We start from the raw sequence: 16,996 nt of genomic DNA, 5'->3' as shown, positions 1-16,996 counted from the left end.
TTATAGGGAGGAAAGAGATGGTGATTAGAAAAAGAACACAATCAAATCAGAACTCAAGCTGGATATTGGTTGAATTCTGGATTAAGTTGCCCAGAATTATTTTTGTGGAGGACTATTTCAGGTCAGCTGTAACCATTATTCTCAGATATAGATTTCCATGTTGACTTTTAACCTTTACTCACTGGCCGGCTGTTGTCCAGTCCTGAAAATGTTCTGATCCATCCTTCTGCCTAAACTGCAAGTTGGCAAAGTTTAAAAGTGTTAAATACAGGTTTACAGGAACTGTCACACTGCTCACATTCTTTCATCCTCCTTCCAGCAGGAAATGTTTGAGTGGGTTTAAGGAAGGGCTTTCAGAGACATGGCAGAGGGGCGTTTTATCACAGGCTTAAAATGTAAAAGTAAGAGAAGTGACATGTTGCTATTGCTTCTTTAGGAATGACTTACGAAAGGGAGTTATATGGTCATTCTTACATTACAGCAGAGTGTGTGCACATGAAATAGACCTTGGCTTGGGCTTACAAAGATCTTTTTGTACATGTGTTTGAAAGGTGTTTGCATGTGGAAGTAAAATGGGTTGAATTTCCATTGCTTGAGCTCCTCCATACTCCCTGATGCTAAACAACACACTGCAGAAATGGACCATGGAACTTTCTTTAACTCTACCATGCCATTGGGCATTGTAAGAAGCTGTCAGCATCCATGTCTTAAATGTGTTAAAAGAAGATATGCCCTTTGAAGGTGGGATGGTGAGCCATTCCTCCTGCATTTTGCTCTGTGCTTTCATTGGATTATCTCTCACGCACAGTTTGATTGTGCTTCCAGGAGATATCAACCCTCAAGAGATGGTCCCAAGCCGGAGGAATGCTGTTCTTGTGGATGGAGTCGTACTGAATGGCCCCACCATAGATGTAAAAGCAGGAGAAAAATTTGTTGAAGAGGCCTGTAGATTAATAATGGAAGAGGTGGTTTTGAAGGCTACAGACATTAATGAGAAGGTAAAGAGAAAACAAATCCCAAGAATGGGAAAGATGGGTTTTATCCAAATCTGGATGGGTAGATGTAAGGAAAACGGGAATCATGCTTTCATTACCTGTACACCTGTGTTTCAAGTGAATGCCCAGACACTAAAGTTCCTACCCACTCTCTGACCTCACCTCTGCCCCTTGATCCCCACCACATACCTGCTTTTCTTGGAGGGATGACTTTTACTTTGTCAGCCAGAATTTGTTGGGAGATTGGCTGAGATTCAGAGTTTAAGCAGGTCAGGTTGTGAAACAGAGGATGAAGCTTTCTGCCCCAGATAACAATATAGATCAGATACCAGATGATCTGATATCTGCACTCTCCAGAACACACTCTGCTTTCCATTTTCTTGTGTGTATTCTTTATGTTACTAGTGAAAACCAAGCAGAAGGTGGAAAAAGTATGAAAAGTTTTTAAATTTAAATGAAGGTTTTTACAAGGAACTTGTCCAAGCTTAGACTGGAAATTTGGGGTTGTTAAGTCTGACTTCTGACTGGCACCGATTACTGGTTCTAGGTTTCAAATTCAGACTCAACTTCAGATGCAAATTCATATTGAAATTACTGTTAATAGCATCTATTCTTAAGAGTACTTACTGTGTGCCAAGTGAAGTTCTAAGAATTATTCCATGATTCATATTTGTGTATTTATCCATGTGTTCATAATTTAATCCTTAAAGACCCCTAAGGTGCAGGTACTATTTATTAACTTCATTTTAAAGATGAGGGAGAAAATGTGACAAAAGAGGTCAAGTACCTTGCCCAAGAGCACATGCTAGCAAGTACCAGATCTGGCACTAACATCCAGGCAAGCTGGCTTCAGAGTCTGTGCTTTTAATTACTCCTCTTAAAATAGCTCTTAAAAATCAGGAAATTATCCTCACACTGATCACCTTTGCTGCTGAAATTGGAGTATCAGCAAATGGATGTGTAGTAGAGACTTTAATTCCACACGCATGTGGAAGCCCTGGGCCAGGGATTGAACCCAAGCCACAGCAGTGCCTCTAACCCCTGCAGTGACAACACTGGATCCTTAACCTGCTACACCACAAGGGAACTCCGATTCCAATTTTATTAGTCAGAAATAAATGTCATCTAAAAAAAGACTTTGAATGTGAAATGGTATTTATTCTGAATTTTTGGTAACATGCATTTGGGAAAACTAATAAGATAGATTGAAATGACCCATGATCTTGGAATAAATTCAAGGCAAAAATCACTGAAGGTATTTCCTGATTATGTAATTGCAATTGCATGTTTTCCTATCTTATCTGTACTTGGGAAATATTTTGGACCTGCTTTACTTTGGAGTACACTAGAATCTTGAAATTTTTTTTAAATTGGCCTTTATTCAGTCATTAAATACTAACTGAGTGTTAATGAAGGGTAAGACATTATACTCGGCCCTGGGGGATATAAAGAAAAATAAGATAAAGGCTCAACTTTGAATAGAAGTTGTAATCTGATCGGAAGAACGAGTTTTCATTGGGAAAGAGAGTAAGGGGTCCCAATAAGAAGGTGATAAATCCTGTATGATTAGGGCAGACTTTGGGGGGGTTTCATGCAGGATTGGGCACCTTGAACTTTGATGTAGTCTGAAGGTTAAGTCAGGTTTTGATGGGCAGAGAGAAGTTGTCCCAGGCTTATTTAAGAAAGCGGAAGGTAAATGTTGGAAAGATGGTAGTAATAGCACAAAGATTTAGTACACTAAGGGAACCCTTTGCCCAGGGGGAAAGGCTCACATAGGGAACTAGTGGGAGGTAGGATGAGAAGGGCAGTGTTAAGAACCTGCCTTGTCAGTGAAGCAATTCCAAGTCCATTGCAATATAGTAGACATGCATCCTTGTGAAGTTGGATTGAAAGTGAGGTTGGAGTTGGCAGAGGGATGTCAGGTTTCATGCCATTGACTTAACTACTTCCTTAAAGATTCAGCAAGGCCCCGATAAAAGGTAACTTGAGGATGGGATAGGTCCCCACCTTTAGTGAAATGACTACTTCTAATACCCTCTCTGGTAGACACTCTTTCTCAGCTGCTTTTTAAAAAATTGAGCTGTAATTATTATTATTACTGTTTGCAGTCAGAAAATTTACTCTGGTGTGCAGTTTTGTGAGTTTTGACAAGTCATGTAACATCAACACAATCAAGATACAGTATGGTTCTGTCACCCCAAAATTTCCTTTTGCCCCTCCATCATCAACCTTTCCCCTCCTCTCTAGCCCCTGGTGACCATGGATCTGTTTTATGTCCTTGCAGTTTTTGCCTTTTCCGAAGGTAAGGTAGATGGAATCATATCCCAAGTCGCCTTTTGAGTCTGGCTGTTTTCTCTCAGCAAAATGCACCAGAGATTTATCCATGTTCCATGAGTCTTTAGCCTTCCTTTGGATGATCTTAGCCCATTTGATTGATTTCTGCCACAGAATAGCTCAGAGTTTGATTTCGTGCCTCTTTTAGGATTTGGTATTTCCCCCTGCCTTTCGCAATATCCCTCCTCGCTCCTGGTCTTTACTCCCTGATGACTCCCTGTCTCTCTCCTCCCCTCCACAGGGAAACTTTTTAAAGACTGTCAACACTGCCCTCCTCCCTCTACTTCCTCACCTCCTACATCCTCACTTCATGCAATCTGGCCTCCACCCCCACCTCCCTAAGTCAGATTCTTGCCAAGAACACCTCCTTGTTGATAAATCCCAGAAGCACTTCTCAGGCTTTGTCTAATTTGGCTTCTTAGAAGGATTTGACAGTGGTGACCATCTTTTCCTTAAAACAGTCTTTTTCCTTTGTCTTATACCAGCAGGATTTGACAGTGATAACCATCTCCTCCTTAAAGCAGCCTTCTTCCTTGTTTTTGTAGCACTAAACTCTCCCAGGATTTGCTCTGCCTCTCTGGCTTGTCCCCACCTCACAAGCCAGCTCCTCTCCCTTTGCACATTTCTTATGTGTTGGAGCTGCCCAGATGAGACCCCACACCTTCCCTTCTTCCTCTTGGTTTCCTCTGAGCTGTGTCACCTGTCTCACCTGGAACTCTGTTCTTGATCTTTCACAAGAGCTTCAGACCAACTGACAGCCCTCTTTTGTATGTCCTTAGACTAAATATGCCCCAAACTCATCATCCCCACTCCACCCCACCAACCATCAACCCATGTTCAAGCTGGAACCTCAGGGTGACTTTTTGCTCGTTCCTCTCCCTTATCCTGAATGTGTTACTGCTTTCTAAGTTCTATTGGTTGTAGATTTTAAATGTCTCCAGATATTTTTCATTCCTAAAACATCCAGCCTTGTCCAAAGTACTTGGACAAGGTACTTCTCTTGCCTCCTTTATTATAGAAACCTCTTAATTCTAGTTTTACTTGGAATCTCCATATAACAACCAAAGCTTCTATCTAAAACACAAGTATTGATCATATTGTCCCACTGGATCATATTGTTCCATTGTGTCAGTGGTTTTTTTAGAGTCACGTTCAAACTCTATAACATGCCACATGAAGCCTTCACAATCTGAAACTCGTTTATCTCTTCATTCATTCATTCAACACGTCTTTGTTGAAAATCTCTTTAAGGCAGGCACTCTGTTAATTACTTGAGTGCAGAGGGAAAACTGAAAGACATCTCTCCTCTCATGGAGATGGTGTAGGACATCATAAATGAATTACCCACCATACTAGAAAGTGGCAGGTGCTATGGAAAAAGGAGGAGAAGAAACAGGGGAAATTACTAAAGGTGGGGTAAAGCACAGCTTGTGACTCAGGATTGCTGCCATTGAGAAAGTAACATTTGAGAGGGGTTTTAGATAAAGTGAGGGAGTTAGCTATGAGGACATTTGTGGAGGGAAGCATTCCAGGCTGAGGGCAAGGATGCTAAGGTAAGAATATGCCTGGTACCTCTAAGGAACAGAAAGGAGGCCAGTATGGTAGGGCAGAGTCAACTGGGAGGAAAGCAGTGCTAGATGAGACTAGAGAAAAAACATCACCAGGGTAGTAGGTCATGCAGGATCATTTGTGGTCATTGGAAGGACTTGGAAGGAAATGAGGAGGAATCAGAGGAACTTGAGCCTAGGAATGACCATGACTTGGCCTGAAAAGGAGTGTTCTGGATTCTGGCTGCTGGGTTGAGGGTAGATTGTATGGGTCAGGGGGCAAGCAGAGCAACTGGCTCCAGTTTCACTTCTGCCCCTCCTCACTCTCTCAAGCCACAGCCAACCAACTTCATTCTTCAGGAGGGCCATGGTTGCCCTCATTTCTCAGCCTTGGTTGTCCTGTTCCTCCCACCTGGAAGGCCTTTTGCATGACCATACTTCCCTAATCTTCGCTTCGTTCACTCCACTCTTATTTTATGTAACAATTTAGATGTCATTCCCTCCAGGAAATCTTCCCAAGTGTAAGACAGGTCCCTCCTTTGTTCCTTCAACATCTGCATTATTGTCAGAGCTCTGCCCACAGGGAACTCTGGTTGCACAGTTAAATCTCTCTCTCCCTTTCCTGGAAACTCATAGGGTAGGGTCCATGCTTCTGACATCCTCTCTAGCCCTGGCTTTAGCTGGTGCCCAGTTAACTGTGCCATTGTTGAATCTCCAGGTCTGTGAGTGGCAGCCTCCAGAACAGCTGAAACAACTCCTTGATTTGGAGCTCAGGGACACAGGAGAGCCACACAACCGGCTATTGGAACTCTGCCAGGATGTCATACGCTACAGTGTCAAAACCAGTAAGAACTTTAACTTACCCCCTGGATCTGTACTTCTAACATGTTCTTACATTTTCTTAGGCATGTATTTATCTCATAGTAAAACCGAGTATGACCATGTTTATGAGATGAGAATCATCAATAAAAAATAGTGCTTCTGGAGTTCTCTGGTAGCTCAATGTGTTAAGGATCTGGCATTGTCACTGATGGGGTGTGGGTTCCATCCCTGGCCTGGGACCTTCTGCATGCTGTGGGTGGATCCAGAAAACAAACAAACAAAAACAAAAATAGTAGTTCTGATGTTTTGACTGTAATCCATTTAATCACTAATACAGATTTGTTGTCAAGGCTAAAGACAGGTTGGTAGGAAAACTGATGGTATTAGTGGTCCTATATAAATATTATCTGCTCATTAGAAATTTCCATCCTCCATTTATAATCAAGACCATATACTATGACTGCTACTTATTGTTTCTTATGCAGGTCCAAACTGACAAATGATATTTTTTTCTTGTTCTTATGATTTTCTATTTTTTTCCATTATAGCTGGTTTATAGTGTTCTGTCAGTTTTCTACTGTATAGCATGTTGACCCAGTTACACGTACATGTATACATTATTTTTTCTCACATTATCATGCTTCATCATAAGTGACCAGACATAGTTCCAGTGCTACACAGCAGGATCTCATTGCTAATCCATTCCAAAGGCAATAGTCTGCATCTATTAACCCCAAGCACTCCAGCCATCCCACTCCCTCCCTTCTCTTCCCCCTTGGCAACCACAAGTCTATTCTCTAAGTCCATGATTTTCTTTTCTGTGGAAAGGTTCATTTGTGCCATATATTAGAGTCCATATATAAGTGATATCATATGGCATTTGTCTTTCTCTTTCTGACTTACTTCACTCAGTATGAGAGTTTCTATAGAATTTGTTAAGGGATTTTATATCTCTTTTTTTTTTTTCTCTTTTGTCCACATCTGTGGCATGTGGAGGTTCCTGGGCTAGGGATCGATCCCACACCACAGCAGTGACCCAAGCTGCTGCAGTGACAACACCAGATTTTTAAGCTACTGAGCCACAAGAGAACTCCAGGATTTTAAATCTTGATCATCCAGAATATGCTCCCCAACAATGTTCAAGAGGTTGTCTTTACTATATATAGGAATCAGTTTACTTGGAAGGTACTGATTAACTCTTGGAAGTTTACACATACCCAATTCTTTTATCAAATCTAGCACGATAAAAAAAAATCTATTAGGAGGGTATAAGAAAGTGAATGTATGATTAGTTTTTGCTACGATAGTTTCACAAAAATTCTTAACCACTGTGATTTTTTGTAAATGCGGTAACATGATATTAATCTTGTGCACAAATACTATTCCAACTGACTGCTGATAACCTCTACACCCAGTGAACAAGTTTCAAAAGTAGGAGAATAACTTTCCAAAATATGCATTTCTCAGTGTGCTGTAAAGGTAATCTAGTGCTTAAGACCATACAGTTATTATAATTTGTGAATTCTGACACTGAGCTAAATTTAGTGGAAAGAACATAATAAAATCCTGGCTAAAAATAATTGGTTTATATTCCCTTGGGAAAGTCTGGTGTATGTATCAAAAACCCAGTTAGCATTTCAAAAGCAGAGATACACATCTCATTATTATAGTGCATGTCAGAAGTGTAGAATGACATTTAATGCAGTAGATTTTTCAGTTTACTGGATATTTTCCATAATGTTACCATGGAAATCAATCATAAATTAACATGGAACTAAAAAAAAATCTTATTAAAATCCTTATAGCAATGTCTGGGTTCTTTTGCCAGATTAGAGGGAGTTTGCCATGTTTTATATGAAAAGACATTTTCTTTTGAGACTTGTTTTTCACTGAACTAGTTTAAAGAGGAAAAAAAAACAAAACCTGAAACCAATGGTGTGAGTTGTAATGAGAGGTCACTAACTAAAATGGTTCCCAAATACCCAAATTTAGAAATAGGACTCCTGCCTCTTTGTTCTTTGTCATGCTGGGCTTCCTGTGATTGAGAATGTCAGGCAGCCATAAGCCTGGTGTTTGGTGTGAATATTCACACTGTGTAAAGCCAAGAACCTTTATGAGACCTTTCACAGGAGAGAAAAAATAGAAAGTTGGAACTGAAGTTTTTAAGTCTTAAAGGCAACTGCCTTTGAAGTACATTGAATCAGAAAGTTTATATAAGTGGCACGATGAGTCACATCTTACTCTATCTTCATGATGCCAGTTGCACTATGAAAAATAGTCCAATCTGAAAAATTAAAAGGCCACACTCACTGCCAGGAGCCTGAAGTGAACCCTGTTGGTGAGTAAAATGTGTTTAAATTTAAGGAACTTACCATCAGTACTTTTAGAAGGTAAAGGTAGCAGCAGGCTACAGACTGTTCAACTAATCCATTTTTCATGGTTCTGGCTTGGGTCTGGGTTGTATTAAAAAAAGGAACAGGGAAACTAAAGCTCTCAAAAGAATGCTCAAGTTTTGCTTAAAAACATATTGTTCAGTAGACAGAGCTATGAGATAGGTCTTCAACATTTGTTTCCCCTGCACATGATTAGATGCTTTGTAAAAACTGAAGTACAGTTTCCATTTAGTGAAGTGGGCATATCTTAGGAGCTCAGCTCAGTGAGATTGTGCGTGTCTGCTTATCAGTGGCCATCGCCTGGATCAGGATGTAGACCATTTCCGGCACTCCAGGGGCTCCCTTCAGCCCCTCCCTAATCAACATCTCCTTGTCAAAGGCACCAGGAATGCTAACATCTGTCTCCATGGGAAGCAAATGTTTAATCAGCTTTTCCAGATATTGGATGTCATATGAGTGGAATTGTGCATTGTAAGCTCTTTGTATCCAGTTGCTTTCATTGTCTATAGGATTCACTCATGTTATTGCTCTATCAATAGTTTGATTTCTTTTTTTAATTGCTGTGTAGGTTAATATTCTATTTCAATTTACAGACCATCCAAGATTTTTCAACCAGTTATATGCTGGACTTGATTATTACTCCTTGGTGGCCAGATTTATGACAGAAGCATTAAACCCAAGTGTGTAAGTACATTTTACTGGAATTCTACACTGAGTATGGATTAGAGATTTTTTTAAGTAGATGAAGTTTTATTTCATGAACTTCCTTTTAATGGTTTCATTTGTGCAGTGTCATCATAAATAATAGAAGAGTCTTATGACACTTAGCAATATTCAAAGAACAGTTTGATTTTATAATGGTACTGTGAGATGAGTAAGGCAGGCAGTATCTCCACTTAACAGTTGAGAAAATTGATTAAGCCAGTTTTCATTCACTCCTGCATGAAAAGCTATGTCTGTGCTAAGGTGCTAGAAAGATAGTTTGAGAACAAACCTTGGCTTTTCCTTCATGAAGCACATAATCTAGTGAGATAGAGATGCTTCATGCAAATTAATCAAAGTGACCCATACAAAGTAATGTAAGATTTTCAAATGAAGGAGAGGTATGTGATGCTATAAATATAAGTGGGACATTTTTCCTACTTGGGCACTCAGGGACATCTTCTCGGAGGAAGTGGTGGCTAAGAGTTGAAGAATGACTGAAAATTAATTAGAACAAAAGAGGGGGGATGAGTTCCATACAGAGGGAACATGTGCAAAGGCTCTGTTGCAGGAGACAGCATGACTGACCTATGCTATCAACTTAACAGTCAATGTGGGTGTAGGGTCATGGAGGATATGATTGGGGCCACACATGCAGGACCCAATGGGTCACATTTATGAGTTAAGCACAGTGAAAGGCCATAGAGTGTTTCCAAATCACTAGGTGACATTTGCTTATTGAAAAGGTCCTTGGAAATATGGAGAGTGGGTTGTAGGGGACCAATTAGGATGGCATGACCCTGTTCAGGTGAGAGAGGATAGTGGCTTGAATTTAGACAGAAGTGGTAGGAATAGAGAGAAAAAAAATGCATTTGGAAAATAAAACAGAAAGGACTGGATAATATATTAGAATCTTTAAAATGGGAGCAAGAGTGAGGTTTATGAGATGATGCCTGGATTTCTGGTTTTAATACCTGGGCTGATGGTCATGTCACTCACTGACACAAGAAGCAGTGGAAGAGGGACCAATTTTTCAAGAGTATGTTGATAAAAAGCAAGAACAAGAATTTGGTTTTTAGTTGTGAACATTTGAGTTCTCGGTAACTTCAAAATATCCCAAAGTATGTCCTCTTGGAGAGCTGAGATTCATATGGGCCTGGAAGTCTGATATTTATAGGAAAGTTATAAATTTAAGGGCTACTGGTGAGTGATAGTAATTGCAAGAGTGTACATGGATGAGATTCCTTAAATAGGGGATTCTCAACTCTCTTTCCTCTTTAGAATCAACTGGGAATACCTGTTGTGGCTCAGCAGGTTAAGAACCCAGTGTAGTCTCCATGAGGATGTGGGTTCAGTCCCTGGCCTCACTCAGTGGGTTAAGGATCCGGCATTGCTGCAAGCTGTGACATAGGCTGCAGATGTGGCTCGGATCTGGTGTTGCTGTGACTATGGCATAGGCCTGCAGTTGTAGCTCTCATTCAGTTCCTATCCCAGAAACTCCCATATGCTGCAGGTGTGGCCATAAAAAGAAAAAAAAAAAAAGAATCAACCTAGGGACTTAAAAAAATATTAAGTCCTGGGTCCCCACTCAGAACAATTAAATCTGAATTTCTGTGGATGTGTCCCGGGCCCTGGTATATTTTCATAGCCCAACAAGTGTTTTTAATGAGCAGCATGGTGATGGTTAGAATAAAAACAAACTGGGATTTGAAGAAGCACTGCCTTTAGGACAGAGTGTAGAGTGAAGGGAGAAGAGGGCTTAGGACTGGGCCTTGAGGACATCTGACATTTCAGGATTAGGGAGAGGGAAATCAGCCTGCAATGGAGAGAGAAGGAGAAAAATCCATCAGGAAGGCATGGGAGCCATGGGGGAGAGACTCATTTTGTTGAGTATTTAACTAAGACAAAGACTTAAAAAGATCCCCTGGTTTAATGGCATGGATTTCACTGGTGACTTCAGTTAGGGAATTTTGGATGGAATAATTGGAGACAGTGAGTGGAAGAGCTAAGTGGTAGAAAAGACAGTAGAAGTCCACAATTCTGTGAACCTTTCCTTGTAAGTCCTGGGATTTCTAACTCCTCATCTGAGTTCCTTTACTGAAATATTTGGAGGTTTTTGAAGTATTAAATTTCTGCTAAGCTGGACAGTACACTAATAATGTCACCAAGCCATGAGAGCTTTCTATAATACTGCTCTCTCCTCCACCTCCAGGCCTCTTTCCAGGTTTACAGTTGAGCAACTTTTCAAACACAAATTTAATAGTATTTTTTTTGTTAAAGAAGTAAATGATTATTTCACTTTTATTTGTAGGTGTACATACACCCACATTTTTTCACACTTTTGATAAGTGTAAACTGGTTTCCTAGCATGTTTGAAAATAGAACCTAGGAGTTCCCATTGTGGCGCAGTGGTTAACTAATCCAACTAGGAACCATGAGGTTGCAGGTTCAATCCCTGCCCTTGCTCAGTGGGTTAACGATCTGGCGTTGCCGTGAGCTGTGGTGTAGGTTGCAGTCGTGGCTCGGATCCGGCGTTGTTGCTGTGGCTGTGGCGTAGGCTGGCAGCTACAGCTCCAATTGGACCCCAGCCTGGAAACCTCCATATGCCTTGGGAGTGGCCCAAGAAATGGCAAAAAAGACAGAGGAAAAAAAAAAGAAAATAGAGCTTAAATTGTTTGAAAAATTATGCATATTGTCTGTAAAGTGCTTGGCACGTAGGGAGGTGATACATAGTAGGTGTTTTTTTTGTTTTGTTTTGGTTTTTGGTTTTTTTTTTTTACTCCTTCCCCCCTCCCTCCCTTCCTTTTTTCTTTCTTTACCAAAGTTTTCCCTTCTGGATGTTAACATAAGTGCATTAAATTCCATGACTATAAATTTAAGTGTGTCTGCTTAGCTTACATATTTAGAGTACACAGTTATTCAAATTCAATTTAATGTAATCACCTAATTGTTAGAGAAGGAGATTATACATACTTAATCACCCTCCAGTTATCTGGAGAAAGAAAGAAACATTTCAGAATTATGTATTAACTGTCCCAGGTTGAGTTCCTGGGCGACTCCTCTAGAGAGAGCTTAGTGAGCAGGATGTCTAGTAAGGAATACCCTTGGGATCAACATGGGTGATGGAGGGGGAAGAAGCAGGGGAGTGGGCAGAGAGAAGAGTTAAGCTACCATGCAGGCTCTAAGGCCACCTCAGCTGACCCCACTGATGTCTCTGGAGCTACCCTTGGGCTACATGGCCAGGCCCATTTGGACCTGCAGCTGGACCAGTCATCAGGTGTGGACCACCAGAGGAAATTCTTAAAGGGGCTAACTTAGCAATGTTCTGTAATGACAGCATTCTAGCCCAGAGCCACAAACCTTCATGAGAGGGATCTGTGTCGTGCTTTTTAGTAAAATCATCACACTTTAAGGGATGTCCACAGTGCTCTTGCCATTTGTACAAATATGGGAGTGTGGTGGAGGAAGCCCAGCTTCTAGAGCTGATTGCCAGGGCACTCGTAGTAGTAACCTAATAAACCTGGTTCCCACGATAATGGCTTTTCTTGGAGTTCCTGTTAGAGCTCAGCAGTAATGAACCTGGCTAGTATCCATGAAGACACAGGTTTGGTGTAGGTCATAGAAGCCACTTGAAACCCACTTTGCTGTGGCTGTGGTGTAGGCTAGAAGCTGCAGCTCCAATTTGACCCTTAGTCTGGGAACTTCTAGATACCACAGATGCGGCCCTAAAAAGACCAAAACAAACAAACAAACAAAACCACTGAGAGATAAGGGCTTTTCTTTAACCAGCATCCAAAGAGCAAAATGGCCACTGCTGTGGTGAATGCAAAGAATCCAGATGCACTACTTTGTGAATTAAGACTGCCAGATTAGCTTGCGTATCCCTAAAACCACCAGCCATTGGCATTTATTTAACCACTATTAGCACTGTCATAGACTGTATTTCTCCATTTCTGATGGATTCATCTCCAAAGACTCTACCTATACTTTGACAGCCACTTGGTTTAATAAAGCTCTATGTACATTTCTTGGGACTCCAAAGGGATGGTTTGACTCTAGTCATAGAAGTGAAGTGTTTTTTATATCTGTCTAGTTATACGTATGAGGTGTCCCCAGTGTTTCTGTTAGTGGAAGAAGCGGTTCTGAAGAAAATGATTGAATTTATTGGCTGGAAAGAAGGGGATGGAATATTTAACCCAGGTAAGTACAATTAGTTATTGCCATCTCCCTGCATTAAAGCATCTAAAATTTTATTTATGATTTATATGAGGAACAACTCCTTGCAGATTTACACTACAAAAAGTTGGATATAAATATTGCTGCTTGGGGGAGAATCTAGTTTGTGCCTTTCTCCAGAGTGATAATATTTTGCATAAATGCTGCATAAATGACCTAAATGCTAACAAGTGAGATGTCGACAGTATTGGATTTATGTCCAACACAAATGAATGTATCTGCAGATGGGACTTTGGAAGGGCTATCATAAGTTTTCTTGTTTCTCAATCAGTTTTACTTGAGAAATTTCTTGAATCATATTTTGTTTCTCCTATGGAACCAGGGAGGAGCACATATTGTCATTTTATTTAATAGATATGGACAGAAAGAATATTATTAACTATGGAGACTTGGATATTGGCCCTAAATCCATAGATGGATACTTTTAGTTTAGAAAAACTCTGGAATAAGTGACTAGACCAGAACTTCTGGAATTGGAGATTAGGAAGTGTCTAAGAGTAATGGAATGGGGGGGGTACCTCCTGTGATTTTACAGTAATTTGTCATGAGACTAGTGCAGACACAGCCATCCATGCTTCCCACTGTAGCTGGCACCTAGGGAACAATGACATCAGGCTATAACTAATCCATTTCCATTTTTGCTTTTTGCAGGTGGTTCCGTGTCCAATATGTATGCCATGAATTTGGCTAGATACAAGTACTGTCCTGATATTAAGGAAAAGGGACTGTCTGGTTTGCCAAGATTAATCCTTTTCACATCTGCAGAGGTAAACACACACATACACATACAAAAACCCTACTTTTGATATGATATAGATTTTCTGAGAATGAACTCATGAAAGGCTTGTTTTTTTGAGCGTCCCTGATGTGCTTTTAGCCTATCCCTGTGTGAGTCACATGCCTAGGACAACGTCATGTTTCATTCAAGAGAAATTCTGATGGGGTTGGATATTGTAAGCCCTGGCCACCCAATTTTGTACATCTCCTTTATTTAAAATTTATAGGCTCTAACATTTTCTTGGAAAAAAGAGAACACTTAATTTGAAAGGGCCATCTCTTTCTATGAATCTCTTCCTTGAGAGTCTTATTTATTAGAACTTAGATGTTTGCCACTGATCTCAGCTATGCCTTCTACTCCCATTTACTTGGGAAACTGATTGCTTTGAATGGCGAACACAAGGGCTTTTCAAGAGGAAAGGGAGAGCTTCAGTAACAATGAACATCACACATACATGCACACAACTGGATATTGCCATGGTCCTTTGTCTCATTGTGTTTGCCACTCAAGTAGGCGGTCCATTTGTAGATAAGTACATTGGCTTTGAGCTAGGCTGCCTAAAGTCAACTCCTGTCCCCACTATTTACTATATGAGTGACCTTGGGTAAGTTGATCAACTCCTCTGTGCCTCAGTTTTCCAAGTTATAAAATTGAGTGTATTGGTGAGCTCTAGTATCTTAACAAATTACTCCAAAACCCAGTGGCTTGGAACTATAGCTAGATATTACTGCTTGCAGTGCTGCTCTTCTTGCCTAGGCTCCCTTATGTGTCTGGGGCTTGCCTGGTCAGTGGCTGGGCTGGGCTGACCCCAGTGACATTCCACATGTCCGCCATCCCTCAGCAGGCTGGTCTGGCTCTGTTGTCGTGGCGGTGGTGCAGACAAGGAACAGCATGGAAACACTCTGGGCTTTTTGAGTCCTGGGCTTTGAACTGGCACATTGTCTTTCTTCCATCATTTTCTTGGTTAAGTAGTAAGTTGCATCTAGGAACCCAGATCCAAGACATGAGAAAATAAGCTTTACCTCTTAAGGCAATTCATCATCTGGAGAAGGGATTGGATACCAGGAAGCAGTGAACAGTCTAAGGCCATTAAAACAACTCAGCAGCCACATGAGCTTAGAAGTCATGATTAGTGAGTGGGTTGTTGCAAACCTTGAATGAGTTAGTGCTTGTACAGTAGCATCTGACATATAAATAGACAGACAAAAATGTTGGACCTTTGTAGTAGGAGGAGAATGACCCAGCTACAGCAATGTGAGTAGGGTAGATGGCACAGCTCAAGTTTAGACTTATTTGGAGGAAGTGTTTTTTTTTTCTCTTCTATTTTTGCCATTCTTGTGGGTGCCCCATCCATCACACCCCTTGCAGGAAGATTTTAGGTCTTGCACCTTCTGCAATAATTCTAGGTCTTCTGCTAAACATGTGAGGTAGGCAAAATCTGAAAATTTTCTGTTAATTCCAGCTGGACTTGCCTGTATCTGTTACTTTATTTCAAGAGCAAAAGTTACTTTATTATCACAAAAGTATAAACTGTGCAAGAACCTGACCACCCCTACCTGACCTCTGGTTAGTTCAGTTCTGAGTACAAAGTGGGCATGGATTTGGGGACAGCTGGGAGGAGCCATCCAGTCTGAGATTCTACACGCAGCTCCCCAGGCCCTTTCTCATGAGACATTCTTCCTGTAGCAGAAGAATGTTTGGGAATGTGGATATCTGGGAAAAAAACTTGGTTATTTGGGATGATTGTGTAGTAGAGTTTCCCTCAGTGTTTCAGTTTGAGGAACCCTAGTGTATCAGAAATGCAGAGTTCCTTCCACTTTTGAATTGCTATCTCCATGCTTGGGAAAGCTGATTAAATAATATGTGTCCGGCCAACAGTGCAGTGCTTTAACTTTTGCCTTTTTCATTCTTCATTTGGCTTAAAATGTTCTGGAGTTCTTTGCTGGAATAATTGCCCTGGTAGCAGGGGCGGGGGAGGAATTCTGTGGAAGCTTAGAATAAAGATTATGCCTGGGAAAGATTAGTAACACAGGTGTTGCTGGCGAATTGGGAATGAAAAGAAATTGAAATCTCTTGCAGTTGTGAGACCAGAACAAAGTATTTTTTAAATCTCTGGTGGAGAGATATATGCAACAAGAGTTAAAATATGTCTTTTTTTTTTTCTTTTTTTTGTCTTTTTGCCTTTTCTTGGGCCACTCCCGCGGCATATGGAGGTTCCCCGGCCAGGGGTCTAATCGGAGCTGCAGCTGCCAGCCTACACCAGAGCCACAGCAACTCGGGATCCGAGCCACGTTTGTGACCTACACCACAGCTCACGGCAACGCCAGATCCTCTACCCACTGAGCAAGGCCAGGGATCGAACCCACAACCTCATGGTTCCCAGTCGGATTCATTAACCACTGAGCCATGAAGGGAACTCCAAAATATGTCTTGACTAACATGGCAGCAGAAGATGGAGGCAGAAAACCAAGAAGCAGATGTGTATCTTAGTTTGCCCAGGCTACTATAGCAAAATAGAGACTGAATGACCTAAACGACATACATATTTCTCACAGTTCTGGAGGCTGGGGCATCCAAGATTGAGGGGCTGGTAGGTCTGGTGTCAGGTGAGGGCCTGCTTCCTGGCCTTGCCTCTGTCCATGCTTTACAGAGTGAGATCTGCCTTCCTCTCTTACAAGGGTACTCATCCCATGAAAATCTCATGCTGTGACCCAGTAAACCCAATCCCATCACACTGGGAGCTAGGGATTAAGCATACATAAATTTTGAGAGGACACAAATACTCAGTCCATAACAAAGTGAACTCCACAGAAAATGGAATATAACTTTGAACACACAATAGCTTGGACTATATATTTCACCTGGTCCATCCATACTCCTCTTTATACCTCATTCCTTTTCCTGCTCTGCCAAAGAGACCCAGGTCATAGTATCACCATTATTTTAATTCATATTTGAGTGACTTTTTTACCACTATTTACAACAAATCCACTCATTACTTAGTTAAAAAAAGAATTAAAGAATGCTATATTTCCTAAAAGTTTACTTTTCCAGTTTTTATGCATTCCAAGGTGAACCAGGGTAATCATTCTGTCTCTGCCTCTCACCATCAAATGCAGCTGCAGGTGCACCCACCACTGAAGGTGTTTTTGCCTCCATTTCAGGTTTCCATGGTAATTCAGCTATTGG

The 16,996-nt window shown here is 41.0% G+C and overlaps 1 protein-coding gene across 10 annotated transcripts in view; it reads left to right on the top strand.

The window, feature by feature from the left end:
- Positions 1-16,996, top strand: part of GADL1 (glutamate decarboxylase like 1) — a 345,574-nt gene that overhangs the window by 206,639 nt on the left and 121,939 nt on the right. For all 10 annotated transcript variants that reach the window (XM_084987315.1, XM_084987314.1, XM_084987313.1 and 7 more), the window contains 5 exons: positions 826-998; positions 5,595-5,721; positions 8,685-8,775; positions 12,887-12,993; positions 13,681-13,796. In XM_084987315.1, coding sequence (XP_084843441.1) covers positions 846-998; positions 5,595-5,721; positions 8,685-8,775; positions 12,887-12,993; positions 13,681-13,796 — 594 coding nt within the window. In that variant the 5' untranslated portion in view covers positions 826-845. The remainder of the gene's footprint in view (positions 1-825; positions 999-5,594; positions 5,722-8,684; positions 8,776-12,886; positions 12,994-13,680; positions 13,797-16,996) is intronic.

This window comes from Sus scrofa, chromosome 13, assembly GCF_054392235.1.
Source record: "Sus scrofa isolate SSC_HxYL_T2T_F1_AM1 chromosome 13, Sscrofa_HxYL_maternal_Yorkshire_Landrace_v2.0, whole genome shotgun sequence".
NCBI lineage: Eukaryota > Metazoa > Chordata > Mammalia > Artiodactyla > Suidae > Sus > Sus scrofa.
This window is presented reverse-complemented; position numbering and strand designations above follow the sequence as displayed.